Here is a 23,725-nt window from a genome sequence, read left to right as displayed (position 1 = left end):
TGCTCTGTCGCACAGGCTGGAGTGCAGTGGCATGATCTTGGCTCACTGCAGCCTTGACCTCCTGGGCTCAAGCAATCCTGCCTCAGCCTCTCAAGTAGCTGAGATTACAGGTGTGCACCACCACAACCGGCTACTTTTTGTATTTTTTTGTAGAGACGAGGTCTTGCTATGTTGCCCAGGCTGGTCTTGAACTCCTGGGCTCAAGGATTTCTCCCACCTGAGTCTCTCAAAGTGCTTAGATTACAGGCACAAGCCACTGTACCTGGCCTTACCTTTTGTTTTTTAGCTAATTTGTTAGGCAAAGTTTGTCTCATTATGGTTTTAATTTGCATTTATTTTAGTATCGCTTTTTCATATTTGTTTACAACTTCTATTTCTCCTTTTGTGAACTGCCTCTCTGATACAACCTACCACACCACATGCACACATGTGCACACCACATGATTTAGAATTCACTGGTCAGAAGGTTTCTCGGTCCATTTTGGAACTCATGGGGGTTGGAGATACAGAGAAAGCCCCATCATGTCTTCTCTGCTAGATGAGCCCAGTAGGCTCAAATTTAGAATCTTCCTTCTCTTTATCCTTAATAGACAATGTGTCTACCAAGCCTGGCGGATCGGACCTTTCTATGAAACCCTCCTCTATTGCTACACGGTGATCCAGACTTTCCATTTGGGTTTATATGTTATGCACTCCAGAGGTGGTTCAGCTCTTCTGAGCTGGTTGGCTTATGATGAGGGAAAAAACTACCAGGTAAATAGTGGGGTCAGAACTGTAACCTTGGGCATCTTCTTACAGGGATAGGTAGCCGAGAGTGAAAGTGACATGTTTTCCAAATCACATGTATTTAAAATAATTAAAACACACACACACACACACACACACACATACACACCATAAAAGAGAATTCTTTACAAAAGAGCCCAAATCCTCTTTTGGGACTCACAGCTATTCTGGAACCCAAGCCCAGCTCAGCACTAAACACATTCCTCTTCTTTGTCATGAAGCCATTGACTGAACTATGAGAGGAGGCCTCAGTTTACCTTTCTGATCAGTTTTCTCTTTCCTGTCTTTGTTTTTATGGATCTTTTTGAGGAAAGGAATTGGGTAAAGTGTCTTCTCCCTTCCTAGTCTATATCTGGACTTATAAGCCATGTCTGTAGCTGAACTCAGGACCCTAGCTCGCGTATGATGTGTTCTTACTGAATGCACCCCCTTCTTAGAAACCTCTCATATGCAAGCGCTACCGAAACACAAAACTCACAGGTTCCCAGGGCCTTTGCCCAGCCCCTCTGGAGGTCCAGGCACCCAGGAATGATGTTCTCTGGGACCTATTTCTCCACTCTACGAGGCCGACCCCAGATCTGCCCTTCAATTCCTGACTCGCCCTCACCTCTCGGGTCTTCTGCAGGATCTGCTCAAGGAGGATAAGGAAGTGGCCGGGGTCCCTGCTGACCAGCTCCTGCAGGCTCCAGCAGTTCAGACACAGCCCAGCTGGAAAAGGAGAGAGAGGCAAAGGGTCAGTTCTGGTGTCTTCCAGCCACATTCAGGCAGGGGCTGTAAAGAAGGGGCATTTATGCTGGAACATTTTTCTGTGGTATTGCACTGGAACACTCTTTTTTTTTTTGAGACAGAGTCTTGCTCTGTCGCCAGGCTGGAGTGCAGTGGTGCGATCTCAGCTCACCGCAACCTCTGCCTCCCGGGTTCAAGCGATTCCCCTGCCTCAGCCTCCCAAGTAGCTGGGATTACAGGCACGTGCCACCGCACCCAGCTCATTTTTGTATTTTAGTAGAGATGGGGTTTCACCATGTTGGCCAAGATGGTCTCGATCTCCTGACCTCGTGATCCGCCCGCCTCGGACTCCCAAAGTGCTGGGATTATAGGCATGAGCCACTGCACCCGGCCTGGAACACTCCTTTCTAAAGTAAGTGAATCTAGGAGAAGATGCTGGATCAACACTCAACCCTACCATGCCCCATCAAGACATAATGACAAATTCCCTGTTCCTGCATATGCAAGAGACACAGGGATTGGAGATGCAGGCTGGGAAGCCCTTTAGAGAGAGAGAAATAGGGTCTTGCTCTGTCGCACAGGCTGGAGTGCAGTGGCATGATCTTGGCTCACTGCAGCCTTGACCTCCTGGGCTCAAGCAATCCTGCCTCAGCCTCTCAAGTAGCTGAGATTACAGGTGTGCACCACCACAACCGGTGAGCGGAGCTCACTATGACTCCGCTCCCTGTGGAAGCACCAGTTCTCCCACAACCTCTCCTGCCCTGGTTTCCTACAGTGGGTTCTGGTACCTATGAGTTGCAGGGAGGTTAGAACAGAGGCAGAAATTGCTGGAAGAATACAGAGAGGAGCCACGGTGAGTTCCATCCCAAGACGCAAGACTGAGTCTACAGCAGCCATGGAGCTTCCCAGGAATGGCAATGGAGCCCAGGAAGGGGAAGCTAAACGAGTTCTATTTTAAAAGCTGCCATGAGCACTTTGTCACTCTGTAACTTCCCCAGACTTTCTTATTTTGTCAGTCTCTGCTTCCCTGCAGTCAGCAAGGGTAAACCCCTAAAAATTAAAGGGACGGCCTGGGGCGGAGGAGCAGGGAGGGACTGTGTGTATGTGTGTGTGGAGTGGGGAGTGAGAGCCGCAGGAGTGGAAATGGATTGAACTTGAACTTCGTGGAGCTCAAGCTCCAGGACCTCTCACGTGTACAGGCTCCTTCCAAAGTTCTGGAGGCTTCTAACAATGTGTCCATGTGGTCACAGGTTGTCAGAAAATTTGCAAAGGTCAGATATTTTTATATTCTTTTGCTTAACGATAGCCCTCTCCCCAGCCCTATGAGCTTAGCCTCCATCAAAACCTGAGTAGCAGGCAAGAAAGAAAACTACCATTTATTGACCACCTACTATGTGCCAATACAGTGCTAGGCCTCTGAATACATTATCTTCATTGAGGATCCCACTGTCCCTTCAGAAAAGTGGTTCCATTGTTATTATTCCCATTTTGCAGACAAGGCAAGTAGGGCCAGGGTCCTGGGAGGATAAGTGGCCTGCTCAGGGTTGTAAAGCCAATGGGAGATAGCTTTAATCCAGGTCTGTCTCATTCCAAAGGCCAAGGACAGCCTCTCAGAGGAAGCGACATTTGAGCTGAGACCTGGATGAGAAGGAGCCAGCTATGTGTAGTTCCCAGGGAAGAGTTCCAGGCAGCAGGTGCAAAGGTGCTGAGGTACGGAGGGACCAGGTATGTTCAAGGAGCACTGGGTGGCTACTCACGGAGAAGTTAGGGAGGCCAGTGAGATATGGGGCATGAGAAAGCTCTACAAGCATAAGAATTATTACAGCCAGGCGCCAGCCTTCAGAGACGCAATTGCCCGGGACTGCGGACACCCTGTTTTTTAGTCCTGGGAGGTGGGAAACATAGAGGCCTCCTGCTCTCTGCAGCTCTGCTGAGTTTTCCCTTATTCTATAGGGAAGAGGAGGATAGGACTATGAGGGAACTAGAAACAAACAAACAGGAGAATTCTGGGGAGAGCTGCCTGTGAATTCCCAGCTGCTTTTTCAGAATCAGCAGTTGTGGTTTTCTAAGCAGATTCGATGGATTCTTCCAGAAGCAAAAGGCAGCCAGCCCTGAGTAGGATGAGGAAGATACCGTGGGAGAAGGGAGAAAGTGCCAGATACTGAGGTCTGACTACATCAAGTGCTGTGCCGGGCACCTGCCCAGGAGAAGGCTGGGGCTTGCCCAAGTCACACAGACAGGGTTTGACCTAGAATTTGCCAGTTTCCATGCCTGGTCCAGTGCCCACCGTGGCCCCTGAGGCTTCCTTGAGCCCTCTAACACCTCCCCGGCTCCCTTGGACCTACCTGACCAGGAGGTGGAGCGGCGGCTGAGGCTGAGTCCATGCAGGCAGCGTTCCAGGGCATGCTGGATGCGGTCCTCCGTGCATGTCGTGGCCCCTGGCTGCATCCTGGGTCATCGCCTGCATGGGGGACAGACACCGGTCAGCTTGTTGAGCTCCTTTCCCAGAGAGCACCTGGTCCAGTAAAGACAACAGGTGCTCACGGTGCAGCGCGATCAGCCCAGCCCAGCTATAGCTCAGGTGCTGTGGAAACAGGACCAGGGGCCTTACAGCTGCCTCCAGGGTAGGAATGGCATCTGGAGGGCCACATCTGAGTGGCAGGACAGAGCACCCCTGCAGCAGAATGGGACAGAGGTGTGGGAAGTAAGGGGTCAGGAATGGGAGCAGAGAGGTGGAAAGGGACCTGCCTTACCCACTGGGCAGTGGGGAGTGTCGCCAAGTACCCAGGGAGTGGTCAGACTCCAGTGGGCTGGGCAGGAAGATCCTGAGGGGAAAATCAGAATCACTCGGAGGACTTTTTCTGAATTTCCAGGCTGTGTTTTCCAAACCTCCAGGGATGGGGCAGAGAGCGTGTCCCTGATGAGAAGGCCACAGCAACTCCCTCAATATGCTTGGAGGGAGCTCCCTCTGATTGGGTGCCCAGGTCACAGGCATCTGTGTCCTTTCTGCCCTAACCTCCACTTTTGCCATTTTTCTTTCCTTCCCCTGGGGCTTGGCAATGTTACCTGTCATTCAAAGACCTTCCCTGCCCTCCTTCCTCATCCTACTGAGGAGAATCCAAGGGGTGCTTAGCTAAGCTGGAAAGTCACTGAAGAGGGAATTTCAGGAGGGTTTTAGCCCCGTATGGGGAACTGAGAGCCCCCAGCAGGGCCAGCCCAGCTTCTTAGTTATGTATGAAGGCTCCTGGGTCTCTGGGGAAGCCACGGAAGGTGATTTGGCCCAGTGATTAAGCTTGGCTCTGGCATCCGACAGACTTACACTCAAACCTGGACTCTGATATTTGCTAGCCATGTGACTTTGGGCAAATACTTTAACTTTTCCAAACTTCTGTTGACTTATCTGTAAAATGGGATGACAATGGTGCTAACCTCATGGGGCTCTTGGGAAGATAAAATGCTGTAGCAGATGCGCTGAGTAAGCTTCCAACACGCGAGAGCTGCCCTGCTACAGGCATTGCCATCATCGCCCTGGCCTCAGGGGATGCCACTGCACTCACTCCTTCCGGGCAGACCCCTTCACTGGCCAGTCAGGCCAGGCCATAGAGGGATGCTGAGAAAGCTGCAGTTCAGTTCTGGAAGCCAGAAGAGGAAGCACAGAGCTCGGAGCTGAGCCATGCAAATGACATACAAAGAGGGATAAAATCCTAACCTGGGTTCAGCTGCGCGGCTAGAGTATCCAGCTTACGGAGGCCCCACACAGGCAAATCCTCCTGCCTCCCCAGCCTGGGAGGCACCACTCGCTGAGTGAAAACTAAGCCCTTTGTGAGCTCTCCAGCATCCTTTCACAGTGTCTGTGGTAGGCTATGCATTCCAAAGCCGGACAGTGCAGCAGTGGGCACACAGGAAGCGGCACACGCACCTTTGTTCCATCACGGGTTCACTGACTGTCTGCCATGTGCCAGGCACTAGCGGAGACTAGAGGAGACAGCAGTGAACCAAGCAGCTGTGCTCCTTGGTGGGAGACACAGACACTGAGCAATGGAGCAAACAAAGACGTGATTCCAAGAAGTGAAACATGCTGTAAAGGATGGTGCTGGGAGTGGGACAAGTGGGGACCCCCCTCCAGGGTGCTGGGGGGTCAGGGAGGCCTCTCTGAAGAAGGGACATTTAAGCTGGATGAGGAAGCCAGGGCAAGTGAGGGGGAAGAGTATTGGAGAAAGGGGAGCCAGCCCATGCCACGGTCTGGGTGCAGGAATTAGCTTGCTGAGAACCTGGACCCAGGAGAATATGCCAGGGTGCCAGGCTGGCCCAGGACACAGACTAACCCATAAGGTCCCATGCCTTCTGGCTGTGGAGGTGAAGAGCTGAGTTCAGAAAACCTTTCACGGGTGGCTGGGTGCGGTGGCTCATGCCTGTAATCCCAGCACTTTGGGAGGCCAAGGTGGGCGGATCACTTGAGGTCAGGATTTCGAATCCAGCCTGGCCAACATCTTGAAACCCCATCTCTACTAAAAAATATTTTAAAAAATTAGCCAGGCGTGGTGGCAGGCGCCTGTAATCCCAGTTACCCGGGAGGCTGAGGCACGAGAATCGCTTGAACCCGGGAGGCGGAGGTTGCAGTAAGTCGAGATCACACCACTGCACCCCAGCCTGGGTGACAGAGCGAGATTCCATCTCAAAAAGAAAAAAAGAAAAGAAGAAAACCTTTCATTGGTGACTCAAGACCTTGGGTGTGTCCATTAGCAGCACCTGGATGCCCAAAGACATCCTGAGGCCCTTCCATGTGACTTTTACAGTTGCCTTTGGATCTTCTGTTTAACACCTCCACAGGTAGCTCAGGTCGTGAGTCCACTGACCCTGAGCCAGACCGGGCAGACCCCCTCCCTGACCTGGGATTGTGCTGGCACCTGGCATGGATGAGCATCTGTGGGGATTGACACCTGTGATGAGGCCTCATCTTTCTGCCTCCCATGGCAGCCCGACCGCAAGACCCTCTGGAGGTGGGTCCTATTCCAGCTCAGGGCTAACGGCACCTGCTGGAGGAGGTAAAACACCAGACACCTTCACATGGATGAGCCTGGGGCATAAACATCTGGCCCAGATGTCACCAGCGACCCTTTGTTCTCACAGGCTGATTTCTCCCAGGTTACCCCCAGGGCAGGTTCTTGGAGGGAGCTCAGAGGCCTCCCCAGCAAGTCCCTCATTTTACAGAAGGGGAGGCTGAGGTCCAGTAAGGATAAGGGGCTTGTTCAAGGCAGCTGGGAGAGAGTTGACACTGGTATAAACAGACAAGGGGATCAGGGAGGACTTTTTATTTTCAAATAGTGGCTGAGACCCAATTCTAGGGACAAAAGGTGCTAAATCCTCTGCATTCTAAAGTTCTAAGAGCCACGGAGTATTGTCAAGGACGTGGGCGCAGCCACTCTGGTGGGCTTGCTGGGAGGTGTCAGTCCAGAACCAGCACAGTGACCCGCCAATCCGTGTCATAAGATTGGGAAGAGAAAAAGGGTTGTCAACCCTTCTGGAAGATCCTTCCTTCTCTCTGCAAAGCCGAGGGCAGAGGGCTTTCAGAGAAGTCCTGACACAGACTGGGATGCCCAAAGCTGAGGATGCTGCCCTTTGTTCCTCGGGTCACTATCTACTCAGCCGGCAAACTCACTCGCCTGCTCCTGTGCTGCCTGTGAGCCATGGCAGGGCTGAGACAAGGGGCAGAGGGGGCATCTTGCAGACCCACTGTTGGACAAGTCAACAGCTCCAGATTGGGGTGAGGGGTGGAACAAACGTGGGGCTTGAGCCGATTTGTTGTTACTTTTCTAGAGGGCTGCCAGCAGCATGAGGGAAACCTATCAGAAGGAGGCTGAAGGCTGGACCAATTTTGTAGGAAGCTGGATGGGGCAGGTTAAAGATGGGAAATTGGTGGCACAGAGAGGTTAAACAGCTTGCCTAAAGTCACACAGCTAGGAGATGGCAAAGCCAGGGTATAAACCCAGGGAGTCTGGGGTTTCAACCACTAGAATACATTGCCCCTCAGCATAGTCGGAGGCAGTTACTGGAAGAAAATTGAAACCAATTCATGTTACTACTTCAACAAGTGAAGACTTGATTTTGCTTTAAGAGGTAGGCTGGGCATGTCTGTAATCCCAGCAGTTTGGGAGGCTGAGGCGGGTGGATCACCTGAGGTCAGGAGTTTGAGACCAGCCTGGCCAACATGGGGAAACCCTGTCTCTACTAAAAATACAAAAAAATAGCTGGGTGTGGTGGTGCACACCTGTAATCACAGCTACTCGGGAGGCTGAGGCATGAGAATGGCTTGAACCCGGGAGGTGGAGGTTGCGGTGAGCCAAGATCGTGCCAGCCTGGGTGACAGAGCAAGACTCTGTCTCAAAAAAAAAAAAAAAAATCTAGACTCTCAGTTGCTGGGGATTGTGAGCCCCACCACATCTATCTACACCAGCTGCCCCGCACAGCCCTGCATCCTCCAGAGAAAAGGCGAAGGCTCACAGGAGTGTGTGCCAGAGGGGATACCAAGCAACACTCTCTCGGACTCCACCGGTGATGACCGTGGTGGCTCACGGGGCCTAGGCGTCTCTAGCCTGGAGCATGTCCTGAACCGTGTGATCTGGGTTTTAAGACCCCTCTGCCCAGCCCCTGCTGCGATGGCCAAGCTGGTTATGCCATGAAGCAGGAGTGAGTCATCCTGCTCACTCATTACGTGTCCCACACTGTAATGGACGCAAACACAAGATGCAAATGAATGTTCTCAGCCAACACCACTTCTGCACACTCCTGTCCTTAAGGGGGCAGAACACAGTGCCATGGGGCTGCTGCTAGCACACCCCATCCAATGCCTGACTGCCCATGGCTTCTCTTTCTCATTCTGGGGCCGCCTGTGACTTTCCCATCTCCTGGCCTCAGTGTGCCCCTTCCCCCCAACCCCGCCCTGCTCAAGGGACACATCAAAGCCTTCTCCACGGAAGGGCAGGATATCCTCAGGCACTGGTGGAATTCTGGTGTGCCAGCCTCCCCGGCATTCCAAGGCTTTCTCGAGCTCGCCCCAAGTTCTTCTCAGAGGCAGGACTTGCCTGAGCCACTAGCCCCTGGGAGCCTGAGAGATGGGGAGAGGGAACCCAGCCAGGGGACCCTCAGCTGAGCTGCCCTGGGGGTTAACCCAGCACACCGGGCTCACCACCCAGCCCTTTGACACGCTCATTTCCGTCTGAGTCAGTCATCAGCTGTTTCTTATGACTTGTCAGCAGAACCTCACGGCTTTGGGGCAGAGGTGAGGGGGGAAGACAGTGGCACCCGCTCTCCCAGCATGACGCCTTTTTTCAAAAGCTGGGCAAGCAGGGCCTGGCTTCCCTGGCATCACCCTCCCAAGCCCCCTCCCCATCTTGTTGAGAGGAGCTCCCATTGTAAAATTCCAGCTGCTGCCGGGAATGCCGCCCCCCACCCCCCCGCACCCGCCACCAATTCCCCTGCCAGTGGTGAGGTGGTGTTGAAATATCCAACAACAGGGCCTTCCCCCATCTCCAAGTTCCTCTTCTGAGCCAGCAAAGAGGACTCATAGTCCTTGCTGGGGACCCTGCATGGGGCAGAAAGGCCTGGAGTCGGGGTGGGTTGGTGGGACCCCAGAGGGCACAGAGAGAGCCAGTCCTGCTTCCACTTTTTCTTCCCATGTTGACAGGACGCCATGATGTGGAGGGCTCATCTTCCCTCTGATGCAGGGCTGGTCAGAGGAGGTGTAGGGTCTGCCTGGGTCCAGCTTCCCAAGGCAGCCCACGATGGGGCAGGGAGGAGAGCCTCTTGGGGGTTTCTAAATAGTAATGAAAGGAGGAGTTAGAGGGCCTGCATCTCATATGGAGGGGGCCTCCAGGTTCTGGTTGGCTCTCCACACTGCTTTCCTGGTGTTCTGGAATATTCTAGGCCCATGCAGTCCTGGGCTGACCCAGCCTGCTTCCGTCCTGGATGACTCCTCCCTCTCCTGCTTCCTACCTTCCGAGGCTTGACTCTCCCTTCTCTGCCCCAGTCCCTTCCTCATGCCTTCATAAGGCAGAATCTCCACCGTGACCTAAGTAAAAGAATTCTTCCCAACACAGGAAGGATACACCAGAAATTAAGGAGATTGGTTAGCTACTATGGGGGTGGAGGTGAGAAAAGCGTGGATAGGATCAAGGAATGAAACTGGAGATGAGGGAGGAGCGGCACTTCTCTGAGGATTATCTGTGTGTATAGCTTTAACGCTTAGAACCATGGTGATATTTTACATACCCAAAATTAAATAAATAATCGAAATCAACCAGAATATGGGGGCAGGGGACCAAAAGTGGGAGACAAGCAATAACAAATTAACCTAACTGTATAATCAATTACTAACATAACCACACTGACGGGGATAGGGAATGAAAGCACTAACCTCAGTAACTTTGTAAAATGGTACTTTGACTGGATACTGGTCAAAGTCAAAAATAAAAACTATAGACAAATACTGTTTTCCAGCTATTAAATATGTTTCTCACAAGAATGTGAGTTAAAAATTCTAAAAGTTCAGGGCCGGGCATGGTGACTCATGCCTGTAATCCCAGCACTTTGGGAGGCCAAGGCGGGTGGATCACCTGAGTTCAGGAGTTCAAGACCAGCCTGACCAATATGGTGAAACCCTGACTCTATTAAAAATACAAAAATTAGCCGGGTGTGGTGGTGTGCGCCTGTAGTCCCAGCTACTCGGGTGGCTGAGACAGAAGAATTGCTTGTACCCAGGAGGCGGAGGTTGCAGTGAGCTGAGATTGTGCCACTGCACTCCAGCCTAGGTGACACAGCAAGACTCCATGTCAAAAAAAGAAAAAAAAAGAAAAAAATCTGAAAGTTCTTTATGTGTACACTAGCATTAGACAAATAAGTGAATAAACCATAGATAATAAGAGCTAAAGAAAGATGTGACAAATAAAGAAGGGGGAAGGCTGGAATGAACCTTGTGGAGTTGGACCAGACTTGAAAGAATCAGTATGAACTCATGGTTTTTAATGTATATACAGATAGATACGTATAGAAAAATTTTTAAAAGATGTATGTGCTTGGATTAATACACATACGTACATTTTCTAGTTCTGTCTACAGAGAAAGCCCAGAGGCAATGACATCCCAGTAGCAGCAAGCACACCTAGTGCCCAGATCTTGGTTTCTAAATACCATTTTCCAATAAAAGGAAACAGAGCTCCTTGGAGACATGGCTGATCCTAGGATTGAAACAGGAAATATACAAAATAAACCCAGCACATCTTGTAGTGCCAGAAAATAAGTCAATATTTGAAAAACCATGGGGAGTGTCAAAAGGACATAGGGTCTAACCTGAAGGAGCTTCCAATGGCCACAGCTAGGACAATTTGAATGAACAAAGAAAGTGATGAATTATAACTCATAGAATAAAATAAATACTCACAAGTCTATAGATAATTATAGATAATTAAATGTTATAGATAATTGAATAAAAACATAAATGGAGGAGAAATGACAGGTCTTCTTTACAAAAGAATTCCAATTAATAATGTGAGAGGAATGAGAGAAATAGAAAATTGTCACTAGGCAAACACCGTGGTAATAATTGTAGATCCACTGATGATTGCGAAAAATCTGTTAGTGAAAATCTGTGGAGAAATAGGATATTTGTATAGCCTCAAAGTATTTCCCCCCAAATAATTACCACTTATAAAGGGGAAAACAAGAACTTCTCAGTGGAGAAACACAGCAGACAGCACATTAACCATATGATCAAGGTTAACGTGACCAGCAATAAGCTATATATATCAGCATCATGTATCCCCTGCTGTAATGCACCGAGAAGGGAAGGACACGTCACTTCTTTGTGTTTTTTTGTTTTTGTTTTTTTGCCAAAAACACATAACTACAATCATGAGAAAACACCATTCAAAACCCAGTTTGGAGACATTCTATATGGTGATTATTCACCACATAGACATTCACTATGGTGAGTCCTCACCAAAGTGTTCAGGTCATCAAAGATAAGGAAAGATAGAGGACTATCACAGATTGGTAGAGACTAAGGAGACACAAAGGCTAAATGCAATGTGGGATCCTGTACTGAATTGTAGAACAGAAAGAGAACATTAGGGGGAAAATATGCTAAGATTCAAATGAGGTCTGTCGTTTAGTTAATAGTACTCTGTTAGTGACCATTTCCTGGTTTTGATAACTGCACCATGTTTATGTAAGTTGTTAATTAGAGGAAGCTGAGTGAATGGTAGACATGGCTCTAAGACCTTTTATATATTTACATAGCCTTATGCCCTTTCAGTATCTTTCCAGGCAGTTATCAAATGATTCCCTACCTTACATGAGCTTCTTGAACATTGCTATTTCTTCTGTAGTCACAGTGGACTAGTGCAAGTCTGGCTGCCTCAAAATCCCCCAACCTGAAGTTCCTAAACTGGGGCTGAGAATTTCTGGGGCTCTGTGGGGGATTTAAGGGCTGTCTTTGAGAATGTTCAAGTTATGTTTTCATTTTAATGTCAGTCTAGATACAGTTCATAGTTAATATATTCTGGAACATCTTGATGACCACCTCATGACCAAATGTTACCAGATCTCCGTGCCCAGTTTGCATTTGTGTCATACGTGTTGGTGTCACCTAAAAGGACAGGGCACACCATGTGTGTGCTTGGGATCTGCAAGAGCTCAAGGTTAAGCACAATGAGTTAACATAGACAAATGTGTGGAAACATTCCCGGTGCATAACAAACATTCAATATATGTTCTCTGTTACCTATCAGAGTTTCCTTCCTCTCCTCTCCTCTCCTCTCCTTCTCTCTCTCTCTCTTTCTTTCTCTTTTTTTCTTTTTCTTTCTTTTTTTTTTTTTTGGACGGAGTCTCACTCTTTTGCCCAGGCTGGAGTGCAGTGGCGTGATCTCGGCTCACTGCAACCTCAGCCTCCGAGGTTCAAGGGATTCTCTTGCCTCCCGAGTAGCTGAGATTACAGGCATGCACCACCATACCAGGCTAATTATTCTACTTTTAGTAGAGACAGGGTTTCACCACGGTGGCCAGGTTGATCTCGAACTCCTGACCTCAAGTGATCCACCTGCCTCGGTCTCCCAAAGTGCTGGGATTACAGGCGTGAGCCACCATGCCCGGCCCAGAGTGCTTTCTTAACACACACATCTCACCTGCCCAACTCTTGATGTCTTCAGAACTAGGTCAAGAAATAAAACACCTCCTGCATGATTCTGATGCACAGTTAGACTTGGAAAGTCATGCTTTTTATTTTACACACACATGCATACACACACACATTTGACTCTAAGACTGGGAAGGCACCTTAGGTACCACTTAGTACAACATTCCCACTCTACAGATAGGAAAACAAAGGCTCTGAGTGGTGAAGGGACTTGCCCCGATCAGACAGCAGTAAATCTGTAAGTAGAATCTGAGCCTGGAACGAAGGATAATCATGCATCCTTCTGCTGAGATGAGGATCACACTCTCCTTGCTGCCCAGCAGTGAGTGACTTCAGCTGCTCTCCTCAAGGCTATTTTTGGAATCCCTTTTCAAATTTCTTCCAGAGTTATTGGTCTGTTCAGGTATTGAACTTTATGTGTCAACTTTGCAGATTTAGGTTTTCTGACAATATCATTCACTTTAATCAAGATTTTAAAGTTAATTAGCAAGAATCAGAAATTCCTATATAATTTTTACAATTACTTCTGTAATTTTAGCCCTTCTTTTAATGTAACATGTTTTCTTTTAACATACAGGTCCATATGTGTATTAAGTATTTTTTTTTCTTTTTTCTTTTTCTTTTTTTTTTTTTTTGAGACGGAGTTTCGCTCTAGTTGCCCAGGCTGGAGTGCAATGGCGCAATCTTGGCTCACTGCAACCTCTGCCTCCCAGGTTCAAGCTATCTTCCTGCCTCAGCCTCCTGAGTAGCTGGGATTACAGGCATGCATCACCACGGCTGGCTAATTTTTGTACTTTTAGTAGAGATGGGGTTTCACCATGTTGGTCAGGTTGGTCTCAAACTCCTGACCTCAGGTGATCCACCCGCCTCAGCCTCCCAAAGTGCTGGGATTACAGGCATGAGCCACTGCACCCGGCCTGTATTAAATATTTTATACTACTTCATAGTTCTTTAAATGTTTTTGACATTTACATTAAATGTAATAACTGTGATAACAGCAGTATTTTTGGACAGTGGCTTTAAGTTTCATTTATTTTATTACTCACTGTTTTGTTTTGTACCCTACCATTCCTACTTATAAGTCCTTTATTTTGGTTCATGTCTTGCTCACTCAAGTATTTCGAGTAATTTCAGGACAGATATGTGGGTGAGGTACTTTCTGAAGCTTTACATGTCATGTGTCATTCATTCTGGCTCATGAATTATAGCTTTGCCAATTATAGAATTGGCATAATTCATAATTTTTCACCCTCAAAATGTTCATAGAAACCCAAGAAAATCAACTGAAAAATGGTCATACCAAAGAACAGAGTTAGGTAAAGTGGTTAGGCACAAATTAATATAGAAATCAGTATTATCTAACTATGCAAATAAATTATGTTGGGGAAACAAGATTCCACTTCTAACAGCAACAAAAGTAATACAAATTTTTTTTAAAACTTTAAAAATATGCAAGATTTTTATAAAGAAAATGTTTGAGGGACACGAAAAAGCAAAAGTAAATGGAAATACATATTCTGTTGTTAGGAAGATTCAATACCATAAAAAATTAATTCAAAAAGGATCAAAGATCTAAATGTAAAGTGCTAAAACTATAAAACTCTTAGAAGAAAAATTGGGGGAAGCTTCATCACATTGGATTTGTCAAAGATTTCTTGGATATAACACAAAAAGCACAGGCAACAAAAGAAAAAATAGTTAAATATCAAAATTTAAAACTCTGTGCATTAAAGGATACAATCAACAGAGTGAAAAGGCAAGCCAAGGAATGGAAGAAAATATTTGCAAATCGTATATCTGATTAAGGGCTACCATCTTGAATATATAAAGAACTCCTATATAACTCAACAACAAAAACAAACCACCCGATTTGTTCATTCTCCATGAGTTTCAGCCTGGAGAATAGGAAGGAAGGAGGGAAGGAGGGAAGGTGGGAGGGTGGGAGAGAAGGAGGGAGGGAGGGAGGAAGAAAAGGAGGAAGGTAATTCTTGAGTGGCTGATCTGTGTCAGGTACTATGTTGGGCGCTTTCACTTAGTTTGATAATCATAATTGATTATCAAATTGATTATCAAATTATTAATCCCCATTGTCTTGGGAATTAACATTCAGTTAATCCCCAAGACATTGATTACTTAGTTTGATAATCATAATCACCCTGTGACATTATCATAATTATTCACATTTCCTGCAGCTCAGGGAGGGTAAGCCATTTATTCACTCAAGTTCCTATGGTCACAATCCCTATGGCCCGAGCTTGAAGTCTGTGCAAAGTTGGCGTGACTCTCAAAGCCCATGTTCTTTCCTATGTCGTGTTCATAGGAAGTCATTTCTACTGGTTTCTAGACACTTAAAGGGCTGAGTGTACTGTTTCGTCTCAGTGTTGTAATTTGAGGCTTCCAGGGAAGACGTCTTGCATAAAAATTGGCTGAGTTTCCATTGTTAGTGATTCATTCTCCTTGGGTTAGGGCTGTTCACTTCCTCTGTCCTAGCTTATCTTTCAAGACGTAAGATTCTTGGAGGATGATTTAGCCACCAGATGAGTCTGTTACAGCAGTGACGGTAGCTAGTGGGCAGGAGAAGGACTCTGGGGCCAGGAGAGGGAGGAAATGTGAAAAGGTAGGTGGACATGGTGTGGAGGTCCAGGGAAGGCAGAAGATGAAGTAGAGATGTACCAAAAGAAAGAAACACTGAAGAAGCAGAGGCAAGACTGCCCACTTCCCCCCATCTTTGCTCAAGCCCTTCTTTACCAAGGAAGGGGCACAGGAATGCTTGGGAAGACCACAGTTGTGGTCAAGACCAAGAAGAAATGGGATGAGGATGAAGGAGGGGAAGGAGAAAGATGCTAATGTGTACACAGCACTGACCCTGGGCCAGATACCATGCTTAGGGCTTGAAGCACATGATCTCATTTATTTTGAGACTCTCTAGAACACTCTGAACTTGCAGAGATGAGGAAGTTCAGCTCCTGTTGGCTAAAAGACTTTCCCAAGGATATATGGATAGCACAGAGAGGATTCGAACTAAGGTCTCTCTGGTCCACTCTACCCAGGTACAGTACCGAAAAGACAATAGGATGTACAATGTCACCTTTTCATATAATAATTTTAATAATAGCAGCTAATAGGAATTGAAAGCTTACTATGTGGCAGACACCGTTCTAGGTGTTTCTATGAATTAAGTCATTAAATCCATGTGAGGTAGACACTCCTTACCCCCACTTTACAGATGAGGAGACTGTGGTACAGAGTATTCTCTCAGCTGGTAAATGAAGTATGCTGTAGGCAATTTAGCTTCCTCATGCAAGTAAGAGCAGCTATACTGGAGCCAGGGGTGGGCAAACTGAAATTACTGCCAAGCTGGGAAACCAGAGGAAGACTATAACAATAAAACAAGGAATAAGCTCCAGGTAGCAACCGAATTCTTTGGGCACCCAGGCTAAACCATGGGCACTTACACGGGAGACTGTTTAATCCTACCACCTTTAAATATGGAGCCCATCTTAATGGTTAGACAATGTGCACAGGAGAATAAAGCAGCAAATGAATGTAAATGTAAAAACTCAAGAAAGGCCAATTACACATATATTGGCAGCTTTCTGGTTTTTCTGGATGTGGAAAAAGATTGCAGTTGTGACATTGCACCCTTCCCTTCCCTTCCCCTCCCCTCCCTTTCCCTCCCCTCCCCTCCCCTCCCCTCCCCTTCCCTTCCCTTCCCTTCCCTTTTCAAGACAGGGTCTTGCTCTGCCTCCCAGGCCAGAGTGCAGTGGTGTGATCATACCTCACTGTAGCCTTCTGGATGTGGAAAAAGATTGCAGTTGTGACATTGCAGCCTTCCCTTCCCTTCCCTTCCCTCCCCTCCCCTCCCCCCCCTCCTTTCCCCTTCCCTTCCCTTTCCTTTTCAAGACAGGGTCTTGCTCTGCCTCCCAGACTGGAGTGCAGTGGTGTGATCATACCTCACTGCAGCCTTGACCTCCTGGGCTCAAGCGATCCTCCTGCCTCAGCCTCTCAAGTAGCTGGAACTACAGGCACGTGTCACAATGCCTGGCTAATTTTTTTTTTTTTTTTTTTGTAGAGGTGGGGTTTCACCATGTTGTCAGGCTGATCTTGAACTCCTGAGCTCAAGCAATCTGCTGGCTTCAGCCTCCCAAAGTGCTGGGATTACAGGCGTGAGCCACCTGCAGCCTGACACAGGCTGCTCACTTTCTACAGATAGAATCATTTCTAGTTTGTAAGACAGATATGAATATTTCATAGTTTTGGGCAAGGAAGATTTTTCTCCTTCCAGAGCACTGTGACTTCTAGATGCTTTACTATCAGAATAAGTTTGGGGTAGACTGGTCCAATCCATTATCTTTTCCCTTGCACAGCTTTTCTTCTCTTCCAGAGTGATAAACGATTTACCACCCCGTCTTCTCTCCATTAATCCAACAGCAAGTCATTGTTCTCAGACATGGGCACATCTTCACTAGTCTCCTTTTTACTCTCTTTGAACTCCTGCCCAATTATGCAAGAAAAATCTCTCAACTTCTCCCCCTCCATCCCATTCATGAATATGCTTTAGAGCGAAACCTCTCTAACAAGAAAACAGATACTCATCAGGTTTGTGGACAGAACTGAAATCAGACACTCCTCCCGATACTTGGCCAGGTGTGGTTTTTACAACTTTTTATGAAACAAACGCTGATGTCAAGAGTCCCGTTTAGCCCAGTCTAGAACTCTCTAGAACTCTAAAGGACAATTTACTATGACATTAGGGCATCAGGCACTGATGCAGTCTCTCCCAACTTCTCACCAAATATACCAGATAGATAGTTAGATAGTAGATGGATAGATAGATAGATAGTAGATGAATAGATAGATAGTAGATGGATAGATGGATAGATAGATAGTGGATAGATAGAAAGTAGATGGATAGATAGATAGTAGATGGATAGATAGCTAGATAGTAGACGGATAGATGGGTAGATAGATAGACAGAAAGTAGATGGATAGATAGACAGTTAGATAGTAGATGGATAGATAGATAGTAGATGGGTAGATAGATAGATGGTTAGCTAGTAGATGATAGATAGCAGATGGATAGATAGATAGTAGATGGATAGATAGTAGATGGATAGACAGTAGATTGATAGATAGATGGATTGATAGATAGTAGATGGATAGGTAGATAGTAGATGGAGAGATAGATAGTAGATGGAGACATAGATAGTAGATGGATAGATAGATAGATAGTAGATGGATAGATAGATAGTAGATGGATAGATAGTAGATGGATAGATAGTAGATGGATAGATAGATAAATAGTAGATAGATAGTAGATGGATAGATAGATAGATAGAGAAAAAAGGAACACACATGCATACAATCCAAACTGAAACCAACACTGACAAGCCAGAATGAGGGATTGACATTATGTCTAAATCAGATGGAAATGGATTAAGAAAATCCAGGCTTAGGTTCAGGCCAAAATCTCTATAATAAGTGGGTACAGCTTGCATCATAGCTGAGTACATTTTGGTCCCCAAGTGGGTGTGCACTTTTTCCTTGGATGCTTCATCCCCTTTTGTCTTTTCCTTTAATGCAGATAGATGCATCACATTCACTGAGATGGAGAAGTTTGGGGAGAGGACAATTTGGGAGAGGAAAACAAGAGTCCTGCTTTGTCCGAGTTCTATCCCCTTCAGACCCCAATGGAGAGGTCTGGGCTACAGCTCTCTATTTGGGAGTTCACATGGTGCTGTGGTCACTGAGGCTGTGAACCATGTGAAGCGAGAAGAGTGAGGAGAACACCTCCAGTGTTAAGAGGTGGCACCGGAAGTATCACAAAAAGACACTGAGAAGATGCAGCTCATGAGCAGGAGGAGAACACGATGTGACAGGATCCAAAACAAGCATGTTTCAAGGAGGGAGTGAGGAATGCCACTGCAAGGTCTACAGCATGAGGGCAGAGAAGTGGCCACTGGATCTGGTGACATGGAGGGTTTGAGTGACCATGAAAGAACAAGTGCAGGAAGAAAAGACCAAATGGAATGGGCTAAGGAGAGAGAAGTGACAGAGAGGCAACTGCTTTGGGAAGCTTTGCTCAGAAGAGCTGGGTTTATGAAATGCCCCAGGATCCAAAAGAACCCTAAGGTTCTTCCAGTTTGAAAAAAAATGTCTATACGATGTCAAAAGAAAAACTACCCGTATTAGTCCATTTTCATGCTGCTGATAAAGACATACCTGAGACTGGGAAGAAAAAGAGGTTTAATTGGACTTACAGTTCCACACGGCTAGGGAGGCCTCAGAACCATAGCAGGAGGCAAAAGGCACGTCTTACATGGCAGCGGCCAGAGAAAAATGAGGAAGATGCAAAAGTAAAACCCCTGATAGAACCATCAAATCACGTGAGACTTATTCACTACCACAAGAACAGTATGGGGGAAACTGCCCCCATGATTCAGATTATCTCCCACCAGGTCCCTCCCACAACACATGGGAATTATGGGAGTACAATTGGAGATGAGATTTGGGTGGGGACACGGAGCCAAACCATGTCACTACCCAACATGGTTACATGTCCAAATGCTAACAGAAATTATATCTGGGAGGTAAAAATAGGAATAATTTTTATTTTTTATTAAACATTTTTCATAATACATATTTTATGCCTTGTTTTTTATCACATAGAGAACAGAGGTTATATATACAAAAATTAAAAAATGGTGCTGGGTAAGTGGAGTAGATATGCTTTTCCCTATTCCATTTGAAATACAACTACAAGCCCTGAACAATATATATAAAACTAACATAAGAGACCCTGAAAGAGAGAGAGAAGGCACACAGGCTAGGGACCCTGGGGACAAGGAATGGCATGGGTGAGTTCCCTGGCTTCTCTTTTTGCCTTATAGATTCCAGACTTGGAGCTGAACAGCCAGCAATCTGAAAAAATGGGTGCAGATTTAAAATAAAGCCCTCACAAAAGCCTGCTCTCTCTAGCCAAAGCCTGAGGAAAGAGGCAACTTAGCAAGACAGACACTTTTAGACAATACCTGCTCTATTCCAGCCAAACTCCACAGGGAAAATTGTGGTGCCACCTCCACCAGCAAAAGCCAGTTAATCGGCTTAGACTTCCGCCCTGGCCAGGCCATAATGAGGTTCCCCAAATCCCCTGCCATGGACACTGTCTGAAGAAGCCAAGTAGATAGCCAGGTCTTTTATCTCCATTAGCAGTAATGAGCCCCCTCCCACTCCACAGTGTTAGTGGACACCAGTGAGGAGCCTGGACTTCCACCCCCACCAGACAGTAAAGAGACACCTCCATGATAAGATGATGTCAGAGGAAGCCTAGCAGGGAGTCAAGACTTTTACCACTGCCCAGAAGTAATGAGGTCATCCCCTCTGCTGTGGTGGCATTGTAGCAGTAAGGAGGCACTCCTACCGTTTCTAGCCAGAGACGTATCAGTGGAGGCCTGTTAGAACTTAGATATGTTTTTTTTGGCCCCACCAAGTCTCATGTTGAAATCTGATCTCCAGTGTTGGAGGTGGTGCCTGGTGAGAGGTCTTTGGATGGTTGGAGCCAATCTCTCTGAATGACTTGGTGTCATTCTCATGGGAGTGAGTGAGTACTCACTCTTCATTCCTGAGAACTGGTTGGGAACCAGCTTAGTTCCCCTGAGAGCCTGGCACCTTCCCCCTGCACCCAGTTTCCCACCATGTGATTTCTTCACACCAGCTCCTTTTAACCTTCCACCATGACTGCATGTGGCTTGAGGCTCTCACCAGATGCAGATGTTGACGCCATGCTTCTTGTACAGCCTGTGGAACTGTGAGCCAAATAAACCTCTTTTATTTATAAATGACTCAGCCTTGGGTATCCTTTATAGCAGCACAAACAAAGACAAAACCTAATAGGTAGCTGGAACTCCCACTCTACCCCTTAGTAATGTCAGACAAAGGGTCTAACATTCATGTGATTGGAGTACCAGTGGGAGAGGAGAAAGAAGGCCAGACTGAAAAAGTACTTGAAGAAATAATCACTTAAAACTTGGCAATGGAGGCTGAGTGTGGAACCTGAAGAGGAGAACCTCCTGGGAGAGGAGAAAGAAGGCAGGGCTGAAAAAGTACTTGAATAAATAATCACATAAAACTTGTCAAATTTGGCAAAATATATAAAACTACAGTTTTAAGAGGCTGTGTGAACCATAAACAGGATAAAGCCAAGAAATACACACCAAGACATCTCATAGTCAAAATTCTGAAAACTAAAGACAAAGAAAAAATCTTGAAAGGATCAAGAGAGAAACAACACCTTATCTTAGATGAAATATAATTTGAATGACAGTGTACTTTTCATCAAAAATTATGAAGGCTAGAAGGAAGTGGAATAACATATTCTAATTGCTGAAGGACAAGCACTGTCAGCCTAGAGTCCAATATCCAGCAAAAACATCCTTCAGGAACGAAGAGGAAATCAAGATACTCTCAGAGGGAGAAAAACTGAAATAATTTGTCACCAGCATCCCTACTCTAGAAGAATGGCCAAAGGAAATTCTCTAAACAGAAAAAAGGATGATAAAAGAAAGAAATCTTGGAACATCAGGAAGAAATAATAAGAAAGGGAAAAATCTGGGTAAATACAATAGATTTTCCTTCTCCTCTTGAGTTTTCTAAGTTATCTTAGATGGCTGAATAAAAAATAACACAGTCTGATGTAGCATTAAATGTATACTGAATAAATATTTAAGACAATCATATTATAAATGGGGGCAGGTAAAGGGAAATAAAGGGAGGTACAGTTCACTAGGACTGGTAAAATGGTAACAGTGGACTGTGATAAGTAACAATATATACAGTGACCATTCAAAAAACTATACAAATAGATATATATAAAAGCATTACAGATAAAATAAAAAATGAATTCTAAAGAATGTTCAGTTAGTCCATAGGAAAAAATGCAAAACCAATAATAAAATAGCAGACTTGAGCCCTAACATATCAGTAATCACATTATATTTAAATGGACTAAATAAGCCAATTAAAAGACAGAGATTTGTAGTGAATTATAAAACATAACCCAACCATTTGCTGTCTACAAGAAACTCACTTTATATATAAATATATAGACAAATTAAAAGTAAAAGGGTGGGAAAATATATATCGTGCAAGCATTAATTAAAAGAAAGCAGCAATGGCTATATTAATATCAGATAAAGTGGAGTTCAGAGCAAAGAGAATTACCAGAAGCAGAGAGGGACATTATATAATGACATAAGGTCAATTCAGTAAAAGACACAGCAAACCTAAATGTGTTCACACCAAAAAGATGTGTGAAGCAAAAACTGAGAGAATAGAAAGAAAACATAGACAAACTCATAATTATAAGTGGGGACTGCCACAATGGAATGCTATACAGCCAAAAAAAAGAGAACAAAATCATGTCCTTTGCAGCAGCATGGATGAAGCTGGAGGCCATTATCTCAAGGAAATTAAGGCAGAAACAGAAAACTGAATACCACATGTTCTCACTTATAAGTGGGAGCTAGGCTGTGGGTTTGCAAAGAAATACAGAGTTGTATAACGGACATTGGAGACTCAGAATGGGGGAGACATGGAAGGGGGTGAGGGATGAAAAACCAACTACTGGGTACAATGTACACTACTCAGAGGGTGGATCCACTAAAATCCCAGACTTAACAACTATACAATTCATTCATGTAACCAAAAACCACCTGTATCCCAAAAGCGATCGAATTTAAAAACAGTAAAAAACAAGAAATAATCGGAGACTTCAGCATCCTTCTCTCAACCACTGATAGAACAACTATAAAGAAAATCAGCAAGGATGCATAAGAATTCAACAACACTATCAGTCAACAGGATCTAATAAACATGTTAGAGCACTCCACCTAACAACAGCAGAATACACATTTTTTTTCAAGTACTTACGGAACATAAACTAAGATAGATCATATCTTGGGCCTTAAAACAACCAAAATTTCAATTACTTAAAAATAACTGAAGTCATACAGAGTGCATTCTATGACCACAATGGAATCAAACTAGCAATCAATAATAGAAAGATCACAGAAAAATCTCCAAATACTCAAAAACTAAACAAACTTCTAAATAATTCATGGGCCAAAGAGGAAGTCTCAAGAGAAATCCAAAAATTCACTGAAGGAATGAAAATGAATGTACAATGTATCAAAATTGGTGGGATACAGTTAAAGTAGTTCAGAGAGAGAAATTTATATCACAAAATAACATATATTAAAACTGCTGTATGGCCCAGCAATTGTGCTCCTGAGCGTTTATCTCAAAGAAAGGAAAACTTACGTTCATACGAAAACCTGTACATGAATGTTTATAACAGCTTTGTTCAAAACGGCCAAAAACTGAAAACAAACTAAATGTCTTTCAATTTAGAATATGGTTCGACAGACTATGGTCCATCTATACTATGGAATATTATTCAGCAATGGAAAGGAAATAACTATTGATACACACAACAACCTGGGTTAACTTCCAGAAAATTATGCTGAATAAAAACAAAGTCAATGCCAAAAGAATGCGTAACATATTATTTCATTGCACAATACTTTTGAAGTGACAAAATTATAGAAATGGAGAACATATTGGTGGTTGCTAGGGTTAGCGTTAGGGCAGGTGCAGGAGGGAAGTGGGTGTGGCTAAAAAAGGGCAACATGAGGGATCCTGGTGGTGATAGCAATATTCTATATCTTGACTGTATCAAGGTCAATATCCAGGTTGTGATATTGTCGTATTTGTTTTGCAAGATGTTACCATTGGAGCAAACTGAGAAAAGGGTACAAAGGATCTCTCTTTATTATTTCATAGAATGACATATGAATCTACGATTTATCTCAAGATGTAAAAGTCTAATTAAAAAACAAAACTTAAAAGCCTTGTACAGTTAAGTTTAAAATGTTAAAATATAAGCTTTAAAACTACCTAGAATAACCACTACCAATAGTCTGATCTTTATCCTTCTAAAAACTTTATTTTTTAAAATCCCACAGATCA

The 23,725-nt window shown here is 45.3% G+C and overlaps 1 protein-coding gene across 2 annotated transcripts in view; it reads right to left on the bottom strand.

The window, feature by feature from the left end:
• The window catches only part of PIK3R5 (phosphoinositide-3-kinase regulatory subunit 5), an 88,080-nt gene that overhangs the window by 28,786 nt on the left and 35,569 nt on the right, over positions 1 to 23,725 (bottom strand). For both annotated transcript variants that reach the window (XM_003818082.5, XM_008971334.4), the window contains exons 2-3: positions 3,858 to 3,973; positions 1,394 to 1,494 (exon numbers count right to left, since the gene is read on the bottom strand). In XM_003818082.5, the coding sequence (XP_003818130.3) occupies positions 1,394 to 1,494; positions 3,858 to 3,960 (204 nt within the window). In that variant the 5' untranslated portion in view covers positions 3,961 to 3,973. The remainder of the gene's footprint in view (positions 1 to 1,393; positions 1,495 to 3,857; positions 3,974 to 23,725) is intronic.

Source organism: Pan paniscus, chromosome 19 (assembly GCF_029289425.2).
Source record: "Pan paniscus chromosome 19, NHGRI_mPanPan1-v2.0_pri, whole genome shotgun sequence".
NCBI classification, from domain to species: Eukaryota; Metazoa; Chordata; class Mammalia; order Primates; family Hominidae; genus Pan; species Pan paniscus.
The sequence above is the reverse complement of the archived record's forward strand: the minus strand, read 5'-3'. Positions and strand labels throughout refer to the sequence as shown.